We start from the raw sequence: 25,000 nt of genomic DNA, 5'->3' as shown, positions 1-25,000 counted from the left end.
TGCAGGGGGTGCCTACTCCTACTAGCCTTTGGGGCGTGCAGATGGGGAGCCCATTTCCTGACTAAATGTTAATATTCACAGCGCTCAAGAAAAGCAATGGTGATTTGGGTTTGATAGAGTACATTTTCAAAAAATATCCCTGCTCCCCAGCTTCAAATAATCCGGGATCCTTTCCTAAATTACATGCGTAAAATCAACGTTTTAAAACCATAGTTTTCTTAAAGTGAAAATTTTATAAGAAATGTCATAAGAAAACAAAAACTATCATTTTTATCAGGTTCCCCTCCCCCCACCCCCCATCGCTTGGAACGCAGCCATTTATTGCTTACCTAATTGTTTAAAGTGGGCTTGCCTAAAAACAACGAGCACGATAACAATCCTTTTTTTACCTGAAAAAAAAATCCATTTTGGCAGTTTCTCCGACTGAAAGTACAAGGCTGACATTTCATCTGAAATAAATACAGTTGCATCAAAGCACATAAGAGTACTCTCTGCCACGAAGAAAAAACGATGCTCACAATCAAAATAAGAAGTTCAAACTAATCGAATGGAAGCACAGTAAAAAAACAAACCCTTTGGCGAAGAATAATACGTTTGAAGCAAGTATTTTCCACAGCACGGAGAACCTTTGTGATGCTATAAACCACGTAAGTTTGCTTCGTCTTGTATAATGAAGCCTTAATATCGTTTATGTAGACCTTTAAAGAAAGAGTTCAATTCTTTATGACAGTTTGAGCACAAAAATCTTTCATCTGAATGGGAAAATATCATCCACTGAAGTAATTAAAGTGAGAAATGGAGCAGATAATGTACGCAATGGAACTGATAAAGTAAGGAATGGGACAAATAAAGTACGGAATGGGGCAGATAAATGGAAAGGAAGGAAGTAAGGAAGGGATAAATAAGGAATAGATAAAGTAAGGAATGGAATGGAAAAATGGAACAGATAAATGGAATGGAATAGGTGAATGGAATGGAAGGAATGGAACAGATAAAGTAAGGAATGGAAGGAATGGAATGAATGGAATTGGAATGGGAAGCAAATTATGAAATGGAGCATGGAATGGAAATGGATGGACATGGAATACGGAGTCATTTAAAGAACGGAGGAAAAGATAAACATACGCATGAAATAAAGTACGCAAAGAATAAGCTAAAACGAAATGACAAAACCAACAACAACACAAACTAACCGTTTTGTTCTTCTTTTGTAAAAATACTTTATAGTATGTTCCTGCCAGAGTAGAAAATTGCTGACCTTTTTTCAAAACAGAAAATTCTCGAATATAATTATCTGTCGCATGGAACAAAATGTCTTCCTTTTTCTGAAACATACAGTAAATTTTACGTAAGAATTTTTCTCTTTCTGGCTGATGAATTGCGATCATGCAGTGAAATTTTATCAACTATAGTTGTAGCCTCCCGTTTCATGATTAATTAACAATTATCTTTTTGTTTTCTATAATTTATTTACGAGCATAAATATGCTCGTAAATGATGATCGTCCAGGTTAATAAAGTCCTGAAAAGGACTGTTTTTGTTGTTGTTGACTGACGTTTCGACAACCTTAGCGGTAGTCATCTTCAGAGTCAAAAGTTTTTGACTTTATTAACCTGGACGATCATCATTTACAAACATGTAACGATACTCCCGGGTTCAAACCATTTACTTTAATAAATATGCTCGTAACATCGACATACTTAAAAAGATGAATTTTTCGCAGTGTCAAATTATTAATATTCTTCACTTATGCGTTTGGTGGGCACAAAACCAGCGTAACCAACAGAACAAGTAGCTGCATCCTTTTTTTCATAAGAACAGGCAAAAATTAGCCCAGGCACAATGTTCTTAGTTTTTCCCGATTCCAGACGCAAAATAATTACGTAGTCTGTTTCTTATCATAAAGTCTTTTATGCGAGATACAATATAAAGGTTTGTGTCTCAAAAACAAAAAAATCCCAATACACAGAATAATGCATACACATCGAATTAGTTTACTGCAGAAGTTAAACAGTATTTTGATGAAATTCAAATTAAGTTAAAGCAATGAGAGGCTATATTCTATTCCAATGGGAGACGATGGTTTGGTCAATGCGTGAAACTAACTTGTGTTTTATCAAATGGTTTACTTTATGCAGCAAACTAATCCTATATGCACATATGAATCTGTATATTGCTTATTTCAGTCACCCTGTACATTACCATAATAAATCTATATATGACAACATGCAATTACATGATTCATTTTCGCCACATTAGCTTTATTTAAGTGCTAAAATCCGAGTAACTGAATATTTGGTTCAGAAACAAAGTTTTCAGGGATGTCAAAAAAAGGCTATACTAATATTATAGCATTTGTAAATTTGCAAATGCATAAAGTCCCGTTAGATCAACTACAGTCATCAGAATTGTCCTGTACATTTTACGTCAGCCTCAGATTGCTCTTATTTAGTTCTATTTTTTGGTCTCATTACCTTGTTTCTTATCAAATATAAAAAAGAATGTATTTTGCACTAGACACGTCAGGTGTTGTAATAATAAATGTTACAATACCAATTTATTCCAATGTGTCCAGTGAAGTTCAAGGAGTGATTGGTCGGTGGGAACAAATACGGTGCAAAATGAGCAGTTTTTAAAGTTGCCCGTAAGGTTAAGATCCTGCATAAAATGAAAATAAACAATTCAGCATTTTGCGCGAGCCAGGATGGCAGTGCAAGGGGAACCCTTTTTGCCGTCACTGTATTTATGTTTTTGCATATTCATTCTTAAAAAAGTGCTTTAAACTTCCTTCGAGCAATAAGCGATGAGACTTAAAATATATTTTGAACAAGGGTTTGAACAAAAAAGATAGGATGAAAATAAGGAAATCTCTTGTCCAAAAATTATGAAAATCCATAGTTGCCATGAAATGTAAAAATATAAAATCAGCCTTAAAAAATGATATTATGTCAAAATTATTCCTTACTTCATGACATGGACGACATGACTCAAAAGATTTGAAAAGATACTATACCTTAATTTTTTTACAAAACTGGAAGAAATGTTTTTTTTCTTGTACGCAAAGAAATTCATACAAATCAGATTCTTTGGTGACATTCCTCCGAGCCATATCTGGCACCAACACCTACGAGCAACGACGAGTACACAAATATGGCAAAAAATTAGATATTTTATTAAATTCTCAGCTATAACAAATATTTCTGGGACCGGTTGCACGAAGCCTGCACAGCCTTATCCATTGGATAGCAAAAATCTTCAATGTTTGTAAATGTAGATCGTCCAGGTTGGTATAGTCTTAGAATAATTGTTGTGACGTTTCGACAACCTTAGCGGTAGTCATCTTCAGAGTCAAATGAAGTCATCTTCATCATATGACTCTGAAGATTACTACCGCTAAGGTTGTCGAAACGTCATCCAACAAAACAGTCCTTCAGACTATAACCTGGACGATCTTCCTTTACAAACATGTAACGATACTCCCGGGTTCAAACAATTTACTTTAAAAATCTTCAACTTGCAAAAAAGGTGTTTATATTTTTCTTACAACAAAGAAATTTCGTAATCTTCGAAACAATATTTCACTTCAATAATTGTTCAGTTCGAATCTTATATTCTTTGCTTTTTAAAAGGTTTTATAAAAGTTTAAAAAAACTTGCTATCCAATGGATAACGTTATCCAGGCTTTGTGCAACCAGCCCCTGCATAGAAATACCACAATACATGCAAACATGAGTGAATAAAGACCATTATTGCTCAAGTTCATAAGAAGCCTTGGACATGTACAGTAAAAAAAAGACAAACATCTTATTTTTCCTTAACCTTATCTGAATTGCTTACTTTTTACGAAATGAACAAATGAATGAACGAATGAATGAATGAATGAATGAACGAATAAATTTTGATAAAAACAAGTACAAAAGCAAAGCATTCACGCTGTACACAAATATGATGAATATGATGCAAATTTGGTTTTTTGGCAACCCATGCAAATTGTTTCGTTTCGTTAAGCATAATACAAAAGTCCACAAATTTTGAAACTGGGTCATGCCATCTAATGGAAATACAGTTATCGTGAACTTTATCAACAATGTGAATGATACCATTGGTTGCTTTGATATCTGGCTTTATAATCTTTGCACTGCCTCCAATGAGTGGCTAGAAAACACCAATAAACATCGCGTGTTGGATGGAGTAAACATAAGAGCCAAAAGCTTAGAGCTAGTATACTTATTAACGAAGCAGTGCAATTGCGCACGCATATTCAAAGTGAAACAAGCAGCTGGACTGTATTTTTCAAGTTAACAGTGGATAACATGTCGTCCAGCTCTCCCGGCATTTATCGCGATAAACGAGAAAATTCCAAAAGAGAAAAGAAATACGATCAAATACCTATCAAATTGATTACATACAAAGATGTCTGACGCATGGAAGAATAAATGTGATTTCAGGCATCGTGTTATTAGCCCTTTACAATCTGTTGGTATTAAAAATGCAGCCACGGTGATCAGGGCCGTACCTAGAACGCTAATTGGGGGGAGAAGGGGGTACTTATTCATATATTCAGTTGTGCCCGACTGATTTCTTCAGAAAGACAAATCACTTTCAGCAAGTTACGTTCTAGCTACGGCCTTGACGGAGATAATTAAAATGGACGGTTCCACAAAATGCATCATCAAGTAGACTTTACAGCGAAGACAAGACAGACAGCAAAGAAAATATGAGAAAGCTTGATTGTTCGTAAAATGGCGACACATAATTGTAACATGGCAAAATCATCAGATAATAAATGTTGCCAGCTGGATAGATGTTAAAGAATGAGTCTCACGGTAATGCTTTGCGCGCTTAGCCAACCATAGACAGCCATTTTCGGGGCACCCAAAAATGGCAGCTGTTCATGGTGTACCAATATGTCTACTTCTCCCATACCAACTCTTGTCCATCAACGTCAAAGCGTCAAAGGCAAAAAGACCATATTACAAATTTGAAAGAAAGACCATATTTCACATTTGATTAACAGAATATAATTTCCTAAACTCTGTATCAGATATCGAAAGTTCAATGCAAAAGTAAACACAAGCATTAGGTACAGCGGGACTCATTCTTTAAAGTTAGTTTTTTCAAATATTCCATTTCCTTGTTCGATATGTCATTTCCAACTACTAACCTCAGCAGATTCCGTATGACTGATCGTAATGTTAAAATCTAGAAACCAGCTCTGCAAATGAGTCAGTGAACGGTTCTTCAAGTCCGAATATGTATATTGACCGGGAGCAGCGTTTACACTAAATGAAATAAAATGACTATAATTAGCATTTCAAAACGATATCATGCTCGTGCTCAATATATTTCAAATGTCTCTCATTATAATTTGTTTCCCTTTATCCAATTAGTAAAACTAAACTATAAGACTCTGTTGTAATCTATTGTACAGTATATTCAGAAAAGACATTTTCAAAGGCAACGAGAGTAAGAAGTACCAACTGCGCAATCGTAGAGAAGACCGATTGGTTAGAGTGTATCCAATTAAGATGCTACAAGAAAACTATCGGACGCTGTAACAGTCTATTGTACAATTTAAAGGAGACATTTCAAGAATGACAGTAAGTCGTACCACAGTTTATACAAAAGCCGCACGGAATTTGCTAACGTCATTCGGGCAGTCGAGCTTTCGCTCAACGAATGTGAAATCGTTTCAAATGAAACGCATCATTACCCTCCAAAACGAAGAAATTCCAGAATGAATCCAACAGACGTTGGGCTGTTTCATTGGCATTCTTGATGGCATCATCCGACGGCAGGAAAAACGTTAGAGATTCGTTACGGATCATGTACCGCAGGAGATTATATTTCTTTAAAATCAAAGAAACTTGTGTAACAATTTCAGAAAACGTCGACTTCATTTAACAGGGACAAATCTAACTAGTATGACATGCGCCAAATAGATCGTACCCCGAAGCGGGAACGTTGGAAGATCGATAATTAAGAGAGGGAAGGGGGTATTCAATTATACACGATCTGCCACATTAAGTTCCTTCAAAATCTATTATTACATAAAGGAACATGCCTCCCTCTTCTTAATAAAATATCAACCAAACTATAATCAAAGCCAGGCGCCGAATCACGCATGTGACATGAATTCACAGCATGGTTTTCAGCTTCGAGAAAGAATTTGTATGCGAACCCATATCCCTTTGCTCCCTTTATATCCACCCATGATCTCGTATCGACTTACCGGCCTTACAACCAAAAAATTTGCTATTTAATGCTTCGACAATAATTTAAGGCCAGTGAGTTTATCTTGCATGTGAAAGTGCACTTACCGTTATATATTTTGACATAATCCGTAGTTTAGCCTCTCTTTTAACTTTCTACAGTAAAATAGGTAAACAGCATAACTCGAGAAAGTACATACACAACAGTCTCAGCATAAGGGGTAGCTTCCCTGAAGTGTATTTTTCATTCGGGCGTATATCTAATTCTAACGTATATTTAAAGGCTATTAAAAAACGAAGATCTCAACAAACAAATTGCGTAAAAACGTATGTTTCCCATCTTTTTTTGACCATGTTCTTGGCTTAATAGAAACACGACCCTCAAAGGTTTCGTCGAGCATAAGTTAACAGATCGCTCAAATAGTTAATAAAATACAAATGCTTACTAAGGAAAGCGTGGGACGACACGTAATTCCATCGCCATGATATTCCGGATGGCAAATGCAATTTCTTTCTCCAGGTCCGGTCTTCACACACGTCGCCTACAACGACGTTGATACAAACAATTGCTACATCGTGTTGTAAACACATGGAAACAGCGTAGACAATAAACAGAAAGGCCACTCCACTGTTTTTTGTGCGTCTTATTACGCATAAAGTTACCATAGTAACAAACATTAAGATGCACGATATCACGAATTGGAACACTGAGATGGCTGCAACTGCATCAGTAATGCTACCAAATGTACGGCAACAAGTTGCACAGCGAAGTGAACTTACTGTTTATTCTTTAAAATGCGCCATAGTTAATAATTTTGTAAAGATTACAAAATAAGCTGAAAATACAGCCGCCATGGAAGCTTTCGTGTTGCATCTCGGGTGATTTAGTTGCCTTGAAGCAGGTTAGTACATGTATCCAAGATTGTGGGAAGAAGTAATTACATGATCTTCCGAAACTTTTTAAAGAAATTAATTCGCGAAACACCCAGTCATTGGTAATATGATAAAATAATCCCGAGGTATTGCGCATTTATGAAAAAAATTGATTTTATGTCCTCAAAATTATCATATCAAACAGAGGTATAAGAAATGCCGTCACCAGTTCCCTCAAACTTAGACACAGGCGATTTTAGACTAGTACCACGAACTTAGCTACAAGCTGGATCTTAATCAGTTTCCACAAACTTCGATACAAGTGGCTTCCAGTTCCCTTAAACGTAGACACGGGCAATTTCTTAACTAGTTTGCTGTAAAGGAAACTTTCCTAATCAGTTCTCAAATTTTAAAAACAGTTCTTTCGAGTTCCATCTACATACGATTGTTAATTCGAACGTAAAAGATGGCATCAGTGATGACTTTTTTTAAAGAGTTTCTAGCCCTGGAAAATAAAATTGCCATCAAAAGGCACAATTGTTCGTACCGAGAAATGCGTGACCATTTACTGGGTTTTATTTCATACAAAAACAGGCAAAACCTTACCAACGGTGAACATTTTCCATTGAGTCTTAAACACGGATTATTTTCCTGACACTTCGTACCATCACCATCATAGCCTCTGTTGCATGTACATTTTACCTGTGAAGACGAAAATGACGTGTGAGCGACGATGGAATCATTTTCTTCTCGATTTGAGTTCGTGAATTTAAATGCAAAAAGTAAATTCAGTCAAAAATATGTCAAAAAAAAGTTTAAAAACCAATCCTATCAAAATATTTCAAAAGCCAAACCTATAGGCCATCACTTATGAAACTCAATATCTACGTAGAAGAACAATTTAGCGGTGCATATCGTCATGTTTGCCACCTTTGATGATGACGGCTAGCGTCATTCGAAACTTAAGAATAACCTAGGGTTCTAAATCATTGGCCAATCACAGGGTCGGCGGAGCAACATATGAGCTGCGGGGTCTTCAATTCTACTATAATGTCTTCAGTCTAATATCTTTTTTGTTTTGCAATTGCAAAAAGTGAGGGATTTCAGCCTCCAAGCCCCCCAGTTCCGGCGTCCCTGCATCATTTACTCATGCTATGCTAATACTTTGCTGTTCACTGACTACAAAACAATATATTTCTAAAGAAATCAATCGCTACGTGGCCCTCAAATTTAGATAGCACAAAATTCGGACCGACTACGTTACTCCGTTTGATTATAGAACATAGAGTATACCAAAATAGGCAAATGATCCAACCTGTGCTGGGCCGGTGAACGTACATTTGGCGTTGCCATGACAATGATCCCTCGATGGCATCATGCAGTAATTGATTGGTACGCAATAAAAGCCGTCACCAGTCCACCCGACATTACAGGTGCACGTGTTTTGGCCAGGTCTCGTTTTCCTACAGATTGCCTAAAGGCGACGAATATTTCATAGTCAATGCCAACATTACTTCAAGCAAATGAAAGAATACAACAATTACGCTACAGTTAATGCTCGCGGAATAAGCTAAAAATTATTTTCTCTTACATTTTGATGACACCCGCCTCTATCCTTTCTCAGACATGGATTTATTTCGTAACAACTTGAGCTGCCGACTTTCCGGTATCCAGGCAAGCATACACAGCTATCGAAGAGTAGAAATGGACATTTATTAATCAACAATTATCGGATGAGGTTGAGCATGATATCAAGAACTATTCAGACCGAGGTCAATGTTATCTGGGGAAGCGAAGCTGAAAACATTGAGCGAGGTCTGAATAATTTCTGTTATCATACGAAAGCCGAATTCAATAATTGTTTAATTATTCACCATAATTAGCTGAAATATTATTAAAACTTATCAATGTAAAGAATTTTCAAAACCTCCGCTAATTTGTCCTTGTCAGACGGACTACTCAATTTCTTCTTGTTTAAATATCTTGTAAATATGCTCGAAGCTAGCTTTTATTCAAAAGCTTTTGCATATCCTTTTTAGAAACTGTGACAAACCTCGCTATGTTTTGTGATTTTTCAAAACCGGTTTTTAATGGCGTAAACAATTGTAGAAACTATTACTTGTAGATAGGGCGTCATAATAAAAAATATCAGGAATTATTCACAGGTATCGACCAATCAAAACGGAAATACTTTAATAATTGGCTCTCGATTTGAAATTCAATTTCCTCCACCTCGAGATATCTTCTGGGTATAAGATTTGGCTTTAATTATTTGCTTCAGGTAGCGCTCCATGTATTTTAGTTCAATGAGTGAGATACAACTTTAAAAATGTAGGTTATGCTGTATAGTAAAGGATTTTGTGATAACGAGTATGATGTTAAATAGGTTAAACTTTTTGACAACAGCAGTGACAACAGAAAATGTAAAAAATAACTCTTAAAATCTTACGTCGGCTTAGAATTCTGAAGGTAGCATCGTCCATGCGCATGACACAAAGAAAACTTAAGACGGCGACTAGATGCACCATAGCAAGGTTTAAGGACAAGCCCACAATCCTTTCCGCTGTACCTTCTTTTACAAGTACCGGGAACACAAAAACCGTTGCCCTTAGGGCCGTTGTCGCAGGTGCCATGAACACAAGAGCAATCTACAAATAAATAAAAAGATTGAAAATTTTCGAAGATCAAAAATTTTCGAGAATGATGACAAAAATTTTCATTTTTGATGAATTCTAATCGCCCTTTCACAAAAAATCTAATCGAAGGCATAAGACAAACGTTTGATTGAAACGTCCCGATATTTGTGTATCGTTTTTTATGCATAAATCATTTTATTTATAAGTTTAGAAATGACACAATGATGAGCCAAACGAGAGTCTAAAATATGGCAAAGACGAAGCAGATGCACGAGGCGAGTTCTGTTTAAAATAAAAAAGACTCCCGAAATCAATCGTGCTAGATTATGATTAGGAAAACGTTCGGGGTTATGGTCGGGCCTGCCGTTACGTGGCAGGGTATTCTTTCATTACTCCACAAATGCACATTTGCCTGTTAAAGTACGCTTCACTTTTTTTACATAAGCTGTTTTAAACATTTGATGAAACATTAAAACCAATTTTGATGAAACAACTTGATTTCATGACTTTGTTCCACTACTTGGCTCTAGTCTTGTCTCAATAAATTAAGAAATACTTGGTTTGTGGCAAGTAAATCAAATACTGCTTTGAAGAGAGAATTTGCAATAATAAATGGCAATGATATCGGTAGTTATAAAAAACTGTTTTCAACTAAAACTAAATGACACTAGTAACGTTCGTTTTCATTTCAGTAGTTCTTCTGCCTGAAAAAGAGCAAATAGCTACCATAGTGAATAGTCAAAATAATAAAGTAAGAGCTCTTAAAAGAACTATTTGAAACCAGAACACTAACCCAACAATTCTAAGAGAATACTAAAAGAACTTTTTTTACAGCTGAAAGACACCAAGTGAATATCGTTACCGTATTATTTTGACCATTTACCATGGTATTTGCTCTTTTTAAAACAATCTTTAAATTTTTCACGAATACAAAGTCTCTATTCTTCTGCTTTGATTTTTCACCTAATAAGGCACATAACGAGAATTCGGCCGAATTGCATCGCGCCATTTAATCATCTCAATTTTGCTTTTCAGCAGTTCTTTTTAGAAATAGCGAGGTTATGGATATTTATATTTATTGTGTTGAAGCCTATAATACCAGGGGTCTGGAACGAGTTTTCGTTGTTTTTTACAAGGAAAGCACACCATTTTCGTACATATCTGTTTTAAAATATTGAGTCAAACTTGTTAACCTACAACATTTCCTGACTTCGTACAGAATTCACTTACTTCTTTTACACTCCAATCCAAACGTTCTGTTGTCTTTGCAAAGCTCGCAAGCAGTTCCTGCAAAGCGAAGATTGCACTTACAGATACCAGTCTCACTGGAGCACTAAAAACATAATTTGAGCAAAATAACCAAGTTAAAAAAACTTCATTAACACGCACGACAATCATTAGCCTGTACAACTATACTAGTTGAAAAACAAACGTCGCGATTGTTTTCAAAGAGAGTGTTCCGCATTTATACTGCTATACTTTATCATCCTACGTAAGGAATATATTGTGAATTAAAAGTAGTAAAACATTACAAAGTAATTTGTAACGGTAAAGAGTTACAATTTGTTAGTGCAACTTATCCTTGTAACTAGTTATATACATTACAATTAAATGAGCGTAAAACTAATAGCTAGCGGAACAAAAAAAGTATCTTCTACGGCCCAGAAAACAAGCAATTCAATTCCAAACATTTCTGTTCTATGTTTTTATGTATTGTAAACAAAATGAACGCCGCAAAACGGAGCACAATACATTAATGATATTCGCACAGAGTTTGGTTCTTTTGTACGCTCTGTGCACATAAAATCTCCAAGCATGCAGCATACTAACTATAGCTAACGCAGTTTGCATTCGAATGGTAAAGCAGGGGCGTAGCGAACGTGGGGATCAAGGGGGTTCCAGACCCCTATTGTTCTGTCGGAAAAATTTGTTCATCTATCGGTAAATTTTCTCTAAATTTCAATACATTTTATATAACTACGCCCAAACCAAGACCATACCACGCCCACCTTGAAGGTAAATTTGACGCTTTGCCCCCCCCCAAAAAAAAAACAAACATAGACTTCACTACACCTCTGGTTAAATCTATTGATGACTTACCTTTCCGTTTCCAAAACATGGATTGCCGATAGGACCCGGACAGGGAAGACAGTCACTCCCATAAAAACCTTCACAGCACTTCCTTCTCTATAATCCGTAAAATTAACACGTCTTACGCAACTTCAACAACGTACCATTTACATAAATCGAGAAAATTGGCATTTCCCCATGGATATACACATACCTTAGGTTTACATACAGCTCTACAACCAGAATTTTTTGCATCACTGAACCCAGTATTTCTGTAGTAAGAACACGACCGAGTTTCTCCCTGTTGTAAAAATACTAGGTATCAGTAACCACTTAAACTCTTTCCTAAGATACATGAGGATATCTAAAATATCTTAAATAAAAGATCTAAAATATATTACTAAGAAGCTATCAATATGGAGGGTCACGACATGGAAAATTTAAAATCATGGATCAGGGATGCCAATATGAACAGTCTAGTGCATTCAAAATTAATACGTAAGTGTCAGGAAAACTATACTTTTACACATTCTTTTGTTCCGCCATCTTTTTTTTATCAAAAGCAAAAACTATAGTTGCTCGTGAAATGTTGACGAAGCATGCGAGGAAAATGATTCGTTCTCAACATTCCTGTCTTATATAAAGCTATGGTGAAATGTCAATACTTCCTAGATTCCGTTCACCCGCCTGCGGGGAACATTTTTGAAACTAATCAGTGTAGCTCGTGTTGATCCATCTTCCAAAACTATAGCTGGTTTCATGCACTGTTCGGGGACTGGGTACTGTCGTGGAAAAAAATTTTTACTGTGAACTAAATTTCATGTTTAAAACAATGAACGACTTCAAAAAGTAAGAACACTTAAAATAATTCAGCTAGGTTGTGAAAATCCTCAGACGATCGAAACGAATGTCTGTAAAAGTTTTTGGTGAACAACAACAACGCATTCATGAATTTTAGCAGTGTATAAATATAAGCTATAAAACGAAACAAAGTCCGAAGATAATTTTCATCTTTAACTCAGTATTTCAGATAAAAGAAAGGACAAAATAGACTATAGTGTTATTTCGAATTTATTACAAACATCTGTCAAAAATATCCGTGAAAATAAGATATAGTGATATTTCGAATTTAATAAAAAAATCTGTCTGACGATGAATTTGTAATAAATTTGAAATATCGTTATATCTTATTTTGTCCTTTCTTTTATCTCCTTTCATATTTTATGAAATCATCGCCTGGCAATGGCTTTATATTGTAAAAACTAACTGATTAAAATAACAAAAAAATATTGGTTACTTGAATGCACCTGAGAAAACTAAATTTTTATGATTGTTTTAAACATTTTATTTTGGTTATTCATAATTGGTTAAATCAACCACACATAATGGTTATTTAATAATGGTCAATTTATAAACAACCATTGCTCATAAATTAGCTTACCGTGGGAACATATTCGTTGGGACATTGTGGATAAAGCGCTGTCAAACGACAATCCCGACATGGACCCTATGCAACAATACACAAGAATTTTGTCAAATTTTGAATCAGGGGGGAGGGGATGGAAACGAAGATCGATTAATAACTTCCGTCGCTCTTGCGGTCGTGAACTTATAATTTACTTTTGAAAGACGAAAAAGCTCTTTCACTTACAACCACAGAACACGAAATATACAGAAATGCCAGTCCATTGACAATTTTATATCTTATTATGCATATGATTACCGAAGTGACATCCGGTCGTTTGCCTTTTTTGACCATCAAACATGATGAAATGGCTAACCGCAGCCAGTAATATACATAAAATACAGCACAGAATTGCATAGCAAAGTTGTCCGACTGAATAGGTTGGTTGGTTGTTACGTCACGGCCGCCATGTTGGTTGAATTCGACAAAGAATTTTTCTCGTCGACGTTTTAAATTTCAACCAACATGGCAGAGGTCGCCGTCACTTTACAAACCACCTACAATCGTTACGCTGTGAGCTAACTACATGTTTATTCCTGCAATAGAAACTTTTCTCTGTTCACTCACTGAAAAAAACGAAAGACTTCTACAGAAATGAACAAGATAATGTCGAGTCTGATGTCGATTTCATTTTAGAAGCAAGATTTGACGTTCTTACGATTTTGTTCGAGCTTTGTCTCCAATGAATAGAAACAGAAAGTTGGAAATTTCCCGTTTTTTTTGTTGTACAGGATTTATTTTGGGAGTATCCCCCGAGATCGGATCGGTATTTCATGGATCATTTTTGTAGTTTAATGTCGACAATTCATTAAAAGAGCTTCCTAAATTGAGTCTCTTCTCTTCGTAACAAACAAATAACTTTTTGTAGCAGAGAAAATTTGTAATAATTGAAACAACTAAGAAAGAATACATTATTCATACCGAAGATCGGAAGAAAAGAGAAAGTGCTCTTAACGTAAATGAAATAACATAGTATACAGAATATTATTCTTTCAGAAAGACCCCTTTCAATAGGAAAGAGTTTCTCCCGTCTTTTTAATGCTCACTCACATGCAGTTACAAAATTTTATGCGTGAGCGCTAGGTACGAAATATTGTTGTAATTATCATGGCCTCCACATTGAATAAAATCACCTTCTCGCATTTCCTCGCTGGAATGATCGGAAAAGCGACAAAAAAATTAAGACAGTATCACGTCTCTCAACATTTAAAATTCAGTCCTTGTTTTATGCTATATAGCTATACTTACTAATTTAGTCCTATTATCACAAAACTTTTGAATGATCGGAAGAACAAACAGTGGCAGTAATACGTTATCGGCGAGATGAAGATAGCCATCTGACGCTATGTTGTTGCTGTTTATGAGCCTTGAAACGTTGCCCAGAATCACCGATCCCTTTAAAATCAAAAACCTTGCAGGTGAATAAACACAAGTCAAACCCACCCAATGTTGATGCATTTTGATCAAAAGCAATAACGATATCTATCCAGGGACCAGATGTCTAATTGGAGATTTCCATTAAAGCCTAGTATCAAGTACCATATTTCCTTTGTTTATCCCCCTGTGAGGGTATTAGTTTAGAACTTTCAAGTGAGGGATTATATAGCTTTCCACGCAAATTTACTAACGCTTACTAATTCACGTAACTCCATTCAAGTGAGAGCACAAATGGATTTTTTAAAAAAACTTTAACACGTGACTATAATTTTGTCATAAATTTTGACACAAAGCAAGCGACTATTCAAGTGGGGGACGATGAGAAGGGGGGGGGGAGGTAAAATGAAGCCGGGGGCAAAATAGAGGAAATACGGTGTTAATTTACACCGTGAAGTATCTCTGATTAAATGCTACGCAGCTAACGAAAACTTTAACACAGGCGGACTGACGTTCTCATAAAAGTTTTCTCCAAAAAGAAATATTTGGGATGACCCTTCTACTTTGGAAAATTTTCTTTAGTAGATGGAAGTGTGTTGAATCATATGCATAGCAAACTAGCTAAAAGCCTAAAAGCATGATCGCTTCAGTTTCTTTTCCCACCACATTAAATCGTCAACCGTGGATATTCCCAAACACGGGATAAACACGCAGCTGCCAAACATCACAAATTAATCCATAATTAGCAATGTGAAGCCATGCAAGATACCGTTTATAGATTGATAACTATTAACACACTAGATAATCATTTCTGAGTAGCTAAAATACCTTTTCATTAACCGTCACAGAAACCGTCTCTGGTGCAAGCGAAGTCAGAGAAGACAGTCGAGAAATATCGATAACACCAAACTAACACAAATAGAAACACGTTTTAGATAAATATATGTATAAAAGTCAAGCCAAATTAAAAGTTGACCGTGCTCTACCTTTGAAGGGAAGACATGATTTTTTATAATAGCCTCGAGTTTCACACGGCCCTGTTTGAAAGAAAAATTCCTTTAGAAATGAGTGATACAAAGATTCACCTAAGGGGTGACATCAGTGTTTATGACACGCTATTTTGCAACGCAGTTTTCCGATTGCTTAAAAAACATTTAAAAGCATTTTCATCAGTCAAATGTGTAAGTTCGCCTCTTTCTACAGATGTTTGTTCACTTTACTAATATCCTCACTATGACATCAGTATCACATTGCTGAATGACATTTTAGAATTCTGGACAAGACATCAACGTTTTATTCACAAGCAAAATAAATAAATAGATTGGTTGATGATTACGGAAATATACTTTCGTATTGGATAAGAATTTCACAGAAACTGTCGACGAAAACTGACTTTTCCGAAAGCTAAAAAAATATTATGTGGTCTCATAGTGATGTTATTTGCATAAAGTAAAAGGTTTGATACGGGTTTTAACAAAATATTCACTTTAATCAATGTACGTTGTACATATGCCATTGCACTGTACATTAATGGTTTGTCTCGAAAAGAATACAATTCTGTTGAAATTGTCGTTTTTGTCAGTGGCGTATCGAAGTCGTTGATCGATGGGGGACAGAAATTTATGTAGCCATATTTCAATCCGTAGAAAACAATGGATTTCAAAGGAACCTAATACGGCAGACAACGCACATGTGAATTGCCTTCATCTCTAAAAAAACTATCGAGTTTGCTACGCCACTGTATCGTTCCAGTACAGATAAAAAGAAACAGTGGTGCCGAATCGCAAAGTGTTTTGGTACATAGTGTTTTAAATCGCAGACTTTTATCGACTAACTGTCCACTCGCAGTGTACAGACTCGTGAATGAATCGCATTCAATAAAAATAAATGATCGAAAAGCCTACTGTGGGCGATTGTAGGTATGACATGGTTTCGTTGTCCAAACGTTCAAACGCTTCGTTCACCGGGGCAATCACTGTCGAACCATTCGAAGAAGTTTGAAAGACAGACGTCATACGTGCTATCTGAAAACAAAACAACAAAAAACAATCAATTGGGGAAAAGGCTTTGACACATTGGATAAGTCAGGTGACGTGGTACAAGTAACGCCTGTATTGTAAATATTCGCTTACAATCACACTCACTAAGCGAGGCTCGAAACATTCTTCTTCCTTCTCTTCGTAACAAATAAATAACTTTTTGTAGCAGAGAAAATTTGTAATAATTGAAATCATTAAGAAAGAATACACGTTTGTAAATGTAGATCGTCCAGGTTGGTATAGTCCTGAGAAGGACTGTTTTTGTTGTTGTTAATGGTTCAAACCATTTACTTTAAGAAAGCATACATTATTCATACCGAAGATTGGAAAAAAAGAGAAGGTGCTCTTAGCGTAAATGAAATAAAATAGCATACAGAATATTATTCTTTCACAGAGACCCCTTTCAATAGGAAAATTATCACGTGCTCTGCTATGTACATTTTTGTTTGACCTTGTTTAGGCACTGGTAAAGTATTTTATTTTTTTATTTCCAGTTCAAATTATTCGGCCGAGTGAAAGACATCAACAATATGTTGTCGGTCGTTTTAAGTAAATCTCGGCCGTTACCTCGACAAGCTCTTTGAATGTTTGAGCTTCTGGTAGATCGCTGATCATCTGCCAAAGGGTTTTCTTAAAAAATAGTAATATGATATATTATCAGTAAAAAAAGCAAATATCCATGAGTTAAAAGAAATTGCAATTAGCTTTTTCATTTGCTTCATGTCGTGTCTATATACTAGCAAAATACATAATTTCACTTTCGACAAAGCAAATTTGTGTCGGTCGCCTTCAACGTATTGAAGTAAACGTAATCAGCACCAATCAGTTTTAAAATGCTCCCTAGGATTGGTTTATATTGGTTTTTTAACTTTCTTTCGACTTATTTTTGATTGGGAGTTTTGCTTTTCGATAACTTTCAATATAGCGTCGTTGTCTCACCTTGAGAGTGGACCTACTGTATATTCTAGTACTACACTGTGCATATACGCATCACCATTATAATGCAAAAATTAACAGGGAACATTTTGGGCTTAATTCTCGTTGTAGGTTTTCAATATGTATATAAGATCAGTGACCTACAAACATGGTCACATTTTTTTCACGAAAATGAAACATTGAAAACTTTGAATTAACAATTTAACATTTTCACGACAATTATGGTGACAACTTGGCTTAAATTTATTTTAGGAGATTTGTGAAACACTCAAAAAAATAGAAACCGGTGGACAAGCACTATTCAGGCAGCACGCAAACATTTTCTGAAATCAGTTGCATTGGAAATCAGTTGCAGGTCGATAGACGAAAAAACTTCGGTGACGAAGGAAATAATGCTCTTCTGCAGCTTTGTTCAATAAATATGTTATCTGTAAACAATTTAGTCGAGGATAAAAAATCCTGACGCTTTATTTTATTTTTTCACCTGCGCACAATACTGGTCATTTTATCTGATAGAAGTTATAGAACATACCGACGTTCCTGAAGTTTTGGTCAAGTCTGGTTTCCATGCGACACCATCGATCACGTGGATGACACCATTTGAAGCAAAAATATCCGGCGACAATATATTGGGCTTTTCTGAGCGATTATTCAGCTGATAAGACAAACGCCTCTGCAAAAGAATCATATCACTTGCCACCCATTAAATAGCAAAAGTTAAAGAAAACAATTTGTAAAAATCTCATTGCGTCATCGCAACGGTTTAAAGTTTACTGCATTGAATGTCATGGACGAATGTATCTTTAAAGTGAACAGTTTGAACACGAGAGTATCGTTGCATGTTTGTAGATGTGGATCGTCCAGGTTAGTGCAGTCCTGAGAAGGATTGATGGTGTTTGTGTTGATTGACGTTTCAATAATTTTCGCGGTGAAATTCTTCTTCAGAGTCATCTCACTACACCTACTCTAAGGTGACAGACCTTCACAGGACTGCACTTACCTAAACGATTTGCATCTACCCAAATGGAATGTATCTATCTAATTCTTTAGATGCAAAATACGAATTGAGAAAACTGAATGGCGAACTTACATCCTTGGCCACCGACACCATGGCCTGAAATCCCTTTAAAGTGGTCAGTTGGCCATTGTGTTGTAGCAAGCTCGATGGTAAAAACGCAGCAGCAGAGTGTGCCATGACTAAATCATGCACCATCTGTGAGTCCCCAATTATGGCGTAAAGCTAAACGTTTGAACAGAAGAAAGTGTGTTTAGTCGCCTGCGTATAAATTTAACGCAGCAAGTGACCCGATAGTCTACTCGCAGATACACCGAGCATAATATCTTATAAAATGTGCTTAACAATATAAGCGAACTGGTTGAAGAATCAAGAATTGCTGTGGGTTTACACGAGCTCAAGCAGAGCTATGCAGATGCTTGTATCACCTCACATGTTTAATTTCTGACAGTTTAGAAGAGTTCCAGCATAGCTACGCAGATGCTTGTATCTGTTCACATATTTTGATTCCGATGGAAACAAAATTAATAAGTTTGATAATGAAATAGAATGATAATGTTGACACATGTCATAGATACTTTAGTATAAAATAAAAGTCGAGAAATTGATTACATTTTGTTTTGATCGAGAACATGCAACTTAAGTAACGCCGTTTACTTTTTGTTGAAGACACTTTGATTAGTGCATAACATCGAACCAGGGTGTGGAAAGCACAAATAAAAGTGTGTGTGCGCTGGGTGAGGTACACAACAGAGTACTAATTTGCCTGTTGTATGCATTAAATACAAACGAAAAATCAAAGTTTCAACATTGTAAAACGTCTTAAAACTGATACAAGGAGGTGGTCATACTTTGGTTTTTATACATGCATGTAGATAGAAAACGTAATATGAGAGCTTGACAGAAAATAAATGATGCCGTCACTGTCATGTAGGAAAATGAAAATTGTTCGTCTTATAATCTTTTTCTATCTCAGCAGGTATTGTTTATAACAAAATACGCTAACGAAGAAAAATTGCATAAGGTTCTTGAGCGATTCTTTAGAAGCCCACTTCGCTGCAACGTAGATACGTATGTTCTGTAGCTAAAATAAGCCCAGAGTAATGCACTGACGGGTAATTCTCTTTATAATATAACAAAAGCAAAACGTGTGCTCTGATTGGTCGATGCCCGTGTTTGGAATGGGCCATCCAAACACGGAAATTGAAATGGCTGTCGTCGGTATGCTGTCGTGAGAATTTTCAACATACCTGAAAATTACGGTTTTCTTAATCTTGCGGATTAACTTTCTTAATCCCTTCAATCTCGCGTGTTTGGATCGGAAATCCAAACACGGAAACTGTTTCGCAATTGTTCACTTATGCTCGTACACAAATGAGAAAACAAGGAGGTATTCTTCAACTTAGCTTACATCCCGACTAGTAAATGCCTTGTTCAGTCCATCGTCTGTTGGAAGGAAAACGGTGAAGGGCCCTCGTTTGGCGAAGGCCAGCGTCAAGTCTGCATGATGTTTGATGATGGTCTGGATATTTCTTAATTTGTTCTTGTAAGGGCCTGTCGCATGTAAATCTATAACTTTCTGAAATATAATAAAATATCACGTTAATCTTAAAGACTTTTTACTTACTTAAATAACTATATTTTGAAGGCGTTTTATATAAAGAGGAAGAAACAAGCCAATTTTTAGATACTGTCATCAGTGGCGTAGCTGGTCTTCAACAACCGATCATTCTTCAATGACGATGCAAAGCAGTCTTAGGTAGCCGATTTCCTGGCTTAGAAAATGATGCAGTGCTAGCTAGCTTCGACTACTGAAGGGGCCAATATTCATACATGCATTCTATGATCCGCATAGTATTGAAATTAGTTTCTCCTTTTAATACGTATTTAATGAAAAACCTATTTATTTCAAATCAGCGCAAGCACAGTATAGAAACATAGAGTAGTCTCACTCCACTGTACAACTAGGTGCTGTATATTTAATTAGATTACTTGCGGCGGCTTGCCATCTCAGCGCTCCTATTGGCTAAAAAAGCAATTGACCGGCTGCCACTATGGTAATCGCATACGTAATAAGATATGCGCTACACAAAAAAATTCTATAGAGTGGGACTTCTGTTTGTTTCTATACTGTGGCGCAAGTGCTACATAGAGATACGTCACAATGCGTGCTGGACACAAATCGATCGTTTTCTTCAAATGTGTATTTATGTTTTTTTCGTCGATTCAATAATCATTGACGACTGCTTTGTATCAATTTAGAAAATACAAAAAACAAGCACTATTTTGAGTCCTTTTTGATCCATGCTTTCAGCAAATGACCACAAATAAAGCACTGGTGACTTCACACGGAAAACCAGTCTCCACTTGCAGAACTAAGAAAAATCCCAGCGTGTAATACAGGGCACCGCAGGAAATTGATAAGTGGAAGGTCCTTATTTTAACATTTGTGTGTTATAAATTTATAAATTAAAATTACAAGAGACTTCAACAGAAATTGATGTGGAACATATGAATAGTATCCCCTCAATTATCAATCTTCCGCGGTCCTTGCAATCGTCATTTTTCGGGGGAGGCGTGGTGTGACTCCATAAACAAACCATGCCGTTAATACTGCCTGCCAAACAAGATACATACCTCTAAAATCGATCCATAACAAACTGTTCCGTTCCCAACATAACCATTTTTACAACGGCACCTTCAAATTTTCAAAAGCCATGTTATACAACACAATTTCCTCAAGTTTCACTATAAGCAAAACTCATTTTATTTCTGTATCTGTTCGTGTTTCATCCAAACGAGTTTCCCCAGCTACCTTACTATGTCAACATTAATAATATTACTGATATTGACTCCTTATCATCAAAAATAGTTTCATAATTGTCCTCAATCAACGAAACACACAGGAATGAAGCACTACGGATAATATAGCAAAAAAATTCCAAAAAACATCTTGAGATTACAAAATATGAATCAAAACATTCTGTCAGAGGATGACTTTGAAATAAAGTCGAAAATTAACAGTTCGCTTCCCGTCTTGTTTTGATTCACATTTTGTAATCTCAAGATGTCTTGTTTTTTCGGAATTTGTTTTTTACTATATTTTTTTAAATTGTCGGCTGGTCATGGTTTTTGGTCTAAACTACGGATAATATTACCAATAAGATGAAAATATTTAGAATTAAATACGTCGTTAAAATGTATTCTCAAGATGTTTAGCTTTGAATACAAAAGATATGCGGTTTTGATTTAGAAATTAATTTCTTCTTCAGTCACATATTACAGCAAGAATTCACAATCCTTTCAGTAAGCCTAAAAAATCAACCTTGTAGACAGCTGTTTGAAAGGCCACTTTCTATACACTTCTTCTTGAAGCATTTACACGGGGGGTGGGGGATGACTCGGATATAATCATGAAGGTGGGTGGTTAATTTTCCCGACAAAAGGGCGTGGTATTTAACAAGTAAAATCGCTTTTTTAAAAGATTTTCCTATGAAGTTCGTAAGTAATGTTTCACTTTCTTGCACGACAAGTTGCAAAGTTTTTCCCAAAAACAAAGAACTCCTAATTTGGGGGATTGAGCCCCCCACCTCCAAGACTTACAGACCTGAGCGTTTATAGTTTTAGAATGATGAATTATTCGGCATAAATTCAACTAAACATGGTCGTTCTTACTCTTTGACACCAGGAGCTGACATAAAACATTCCGCACCAAAAGTACGACAGTCGTTCAAGTCACATTCATTGATGATATCACAACCAGCTTGCACAGTGTAATTTCCATATCCCGGCAAACAGGAACAGTTTGACTGACAAAAGAAAAGAAAAAGTAATTAGTGACGTCGCCTTCTTTTTCACTTGAATCATTCGTAGGTACACAAACCAGTGTCGTACCCAGCTTCTACAGATTTCCAGTCCTGCTATGGACAGATGTCTGAGCTGAGGAGGCGAGAAGAGTCCAGAGGCCCTGAGATTATTGATATTTTGATTAATAGTGGATTGTCTTTTGTTTCAGGTATGTAATGAGTCGTTTGTGATGTCGATGTCAAGTTGAGTGGGTTTTTCTAAGTTGGTACACTAACTTTCCAATGTAAGCCATTGTCTTTAGTCAGTGCTGTAAGTAATACATTTTGTCGAGTCCCAATCAATGTTGTGTTTTGTCAGTCGGTGATGTTCGGCAATGTGATTGGTTTTGTCTTGTTTCTTTCTAGCTCGTTTGTGTTCATTAAGTCTTATGTTTAAGTTCCTGCCAGTTTCCCCGATATAAGAGGCGTGGCAATCGGAGCAGTTTGTTTTGTAAACTGCACCTTGTCGTTCGTTGGGTTGTTCTTTCATACGTATATTCCCAAAAATTACCAGACAAATATCCCTATCTAACTAAAATGGAGTCGTATTTCAATTGATGCCATCGATTGCTGCGCTTTTCTTTTAAAACAGCTCTTATATACATACTGCACTCAATGATAAGATCGTTTGAATTGGCTTACACGTCCTTATGTAAAGCCCAAAACACACAACTTTACATCTTGAATTGTTTGTTATCACTACATAAATCTCAGTTCTTTACAAATGTAGAAATGACTGTACTTTGAAGGTGTGTCCTAGAAGCTACATTATATGTTTTGCCCTAATCTCAAAGTAAGCAAATTCGTAGCCTTCAAGTAAAATCAGTTTTCACTTAGAAACTCTTCCGAATCTTCTTCATTTCATTCGCGAGTCGGAGGAAATGGCCTCTGATTTAGAAATTTGCAGTTTCTATGTAGTCAATGGGTACAACCGTTGTATACAGAGGGAATAAAAGTCGGATTATCACGTACGCTAAACACGCGTTTTAATTGTCAAACTAGCCGTTTTACAAATTGTGTATGCAATCAACGTAATATTTGGCTTACTCAAGAGCCAAGACAAATAAATGTCTTTTTATTACTTATCTCATTTTTAGTGGAATTTTTGCAAATGCATAATATTCTGATAGTATTTAACTTTACTTTAAATTTACTTTAAGCTTTGTAACGCGCAATTTGAATTAGTAGTGCTATTCAATTTTGTAACATATTTGATAATAATAATAACAGTAATGATGATCGTTATGTTGCGGTCTTTGGCAAACAAAACACGCTGTTTCCCTCGGTCTCAACCAATAGGTGATAATTATAAGTCTCACAAGATACTTACCTTTCCAGGTGCCAAATAATTACATTGTGTATTTTTCGAACAATTTCCCATGTTGATTTGACAAGGATCAATAGCTACACGTAAAAAAATACACACAAAAATCATTTGATGTCAAATAGCTTTTCCACGTACGTGAGGCAACAACTTTACAATCACAAGCTGGGGAATATTTCGTTTCCAGTAGACACTTTAATTAGACAAAACGTAGCAAACTCCAAAGGAGATCTGAAAGCTATCAACGTTAACAAGATGACAAATTTCTGGTAAAATCTCCACTTTCTTCCAATGTCATTGTCCGACCAACTATTTAAAAGCGTGCTCGACAGATCTCTATGTTGTCAGGACAATAAGTTTCGATTATAAAGTCGATATTTTACCAGGATTTTGTCTTTATGCTATATCAATAACTTTAATCTTAAGTCTGTCTTGTTTCATAACAGTACGAAATAAAATGCATTTTAATTTGACCAAATCAAAAAATAAGGGAGAAATTACTACAATTATATAATCGTACAACGATCATTGTTTATTTTGTGCAATAAAAAGAGTTACGTTTACTTGGTATGTAAAAATAACACAAGTTTATGCTTTCGTTTTATAACTTCCGTACGGGAATTTGCATGATTCAACTTACCCGTGCATACAACACCGTCTCCAGTAAATCCCAGTGCGCATTTGCACTTGTAGCGACCTGGGCCTGTTTTACTGCATACTGCATTAGGGGCAACTGACGTTCGGTTGGGCGCAAGGATCAATTTCTGAAATATTAAATATATCACGTTTGCGACAGATTGGTTCAATCAAAACGTTAATTTGCCACCGAAATGCATTATTGACAAACAAATATGAAACAATTTATTAAATTTATGACTAACAAAACTACAGCTAATTTGTGGAGCAAAGCCACCTCCATCACGACAGTTTAATAAGAGCATCCCTATTTCCATTAAAGTTTCGTAGATTTATTGTTTGGCATTGGATAAAAACACATGTGAATACCAATTGTGTGTAAAATTCAAACCGTGCACGAGTATGAAAAAATATCTGCCACCATGTAATGTGCATGCTGTAAAATATTGTACACCAGCATGCTTTATAAAAATATCATGCCAATTGTGCATGCTATATAAAAATAACTGCCATAATGGTGATGCACTTTGTAAATACTACTAATTGAGCATGCTTTGAAAAATAACTACCAATTG

General features: G+C 35.9%; 3 protein-coding genes across 3 annotated transcripts in view; all 3 read right to left on the bottom strand.

Annotated features, from left to right (window-relative positions):
• LOC124435174 (stabilin-2-like) overlaps positions 1-5,701 on the bottom strand; it is a 29,153-nt gene extending 23,452 nt beyond the window's left edge. Inside the window, exons 1-8 of the mRNA XM_046985123.1 lie at positions 5,612-5,701; positions 5,165-5,282; positions 4,078-4,155; positions 3,014-3,124; positions 2,554-2,658; positions 1,194-1,325; positions 573-698; positions 390-449 (exon numbers count right to left, since the gene is read on the bottom strand). Of these exons, the coding sequence (XP_046841079.1) occupies positions 390-449; positions 573-698; positions 1,194-1,325; positions 2,554-2,658; positions 3,014-3,124; positions 4,078-4,155; positions 5,165-5,282; positions 5,612-5,652 (771 nt within the window). The 5' untranslated portion in view covers positions 5,653-5,701. The remainder of the gene's footprint in view (positions 1-389; positions 450-572; positions 699-1,193; positions 1,326-2,553; positions 2,659-3,013; positions 3,125-4,077; positions 4,156-5,164; positions 5,283-5,611) is intronic.
• Positions 5,702-7,691: 1,990 nt separating this feature from the next.
• On the bottom strand, positions 7,692-15,540 carry LOC124434176. Its single transcript, XM_046984056.1, has 10 exons — positions 15,459-15,540; positions 14,505-14,651; positions 13,233-13,298; positions 12,006-12,092; positions 11,822-11,908; positions 10,952-11,054; positions 9,535-9,733; positions 8,677-8,773; positions 8,401-8,559; positions 7,692-7,787 (listed from the first exon to the last, which is right to left on the bottom strand). The coding sequence occupies exons 3-8, from the start codon at positions 13,241-13,243 to the stop codon at positions 8,718-8,720; spliced, it is 543 nt and encodes a 180-aa protein (XP_046840012.1). The 5' UTR covers positions 13,244-13,298; positions 14,505-14,651; positions 15,459-15,540; the 3' UTR covers positions 7,692-7,787; positions 8,401-8,559; positions 8,677-8,717.
• Positions 15,306-24,513, bottom strand: LOC124435173 (stabilin-2-like). The gene is made up of 13 exons (XM_046985122.1): positions 24,430-24,513; positions 23,928-23,982; positions 23,796-23,869; positions 22,296-22,429; positions 21,258-21,318; positions 20,032-20,199; positions 18,696-18,845; positions 18,138-18,278; positions 17,237-17,299; positions 16,535-16,654; positions 15,617-15,667; positions 15,459-15,539; positions 15,306-15,344 (listed from the first exon to the last, which is right to left on the bottom strand). Exons 1-13 carry the CDS (start codon positions 24,511-24,513, stop codon positions 15,306-15,308), a joined length of 1,221 nt encoding a protein of 406 aa, XP_046841078.1.
• Positions 24,514-25,000: the final 487 nt, after the last annotated feature.

Source organism: Xenia sp. Carnegie-2017, unplaced genomic scaffold (genome assembly GCF_021976095.1).
Source record: "Xenia sp. Carnegie-2017 unplaced genomic scaffold, XeniaSp_v1 HiC_scaffold_14, whole genome shotgun sequence".
NCBI classification, from domain to species: domain Eukaryota; kingdom Metazoa; phylum Cnidaria; class Anthozoa; order Malacalcyonacea; family Xeniidae; genus Xenia; species Xenia sp. Carnegie-2017.
Note: the sequence above shows the minus strand (reverse complement) of the source record. Positions and strands in the feature narration are given on the sequence as shown.

Bases quoted from the DNA above. Each gene is read 5' to 3' on its own strand.
- LOC124435173 (XM_046985122.1), bottom strand. From the start codon at position 24,513: ATGCAGTATGCAGTAAAACAGGCCCAGGTCGCTACAAGTGCAAATGCG. The intron at 17,300-18,137 runs GTATGTTCTATA...CTATTTTTTAAG, and splicing joins CCAAAACTTCAGGAACGTCG to AAAACCCTTTGGCAGATGAT. The intron at 16,655-17,236 runs GTAACGGCCGAG...TTTTGTTTTCAG, and splicing joins CATTCAAAGAGCTTGTCGAG to ATAGCACGTATGACGTCTGT.
- LOC124434176 (XM_046984056.1), bottom strand. The intron at 11,055-11,821 runs GTAAGTCATCAA...TTATGTTTTTAG, and splicing joins CATGTTTTGGAAACGGAAAG to TGCTCCAGTGAGACTGGTAT. The intron at 9,734-10,951 runs GTAAGTGAATTC...ATTTATTTGTAG, and splicing joins TGGATTGGAGTGTAAAAGAA to ATTGCTCTTGTGTTCATGGC.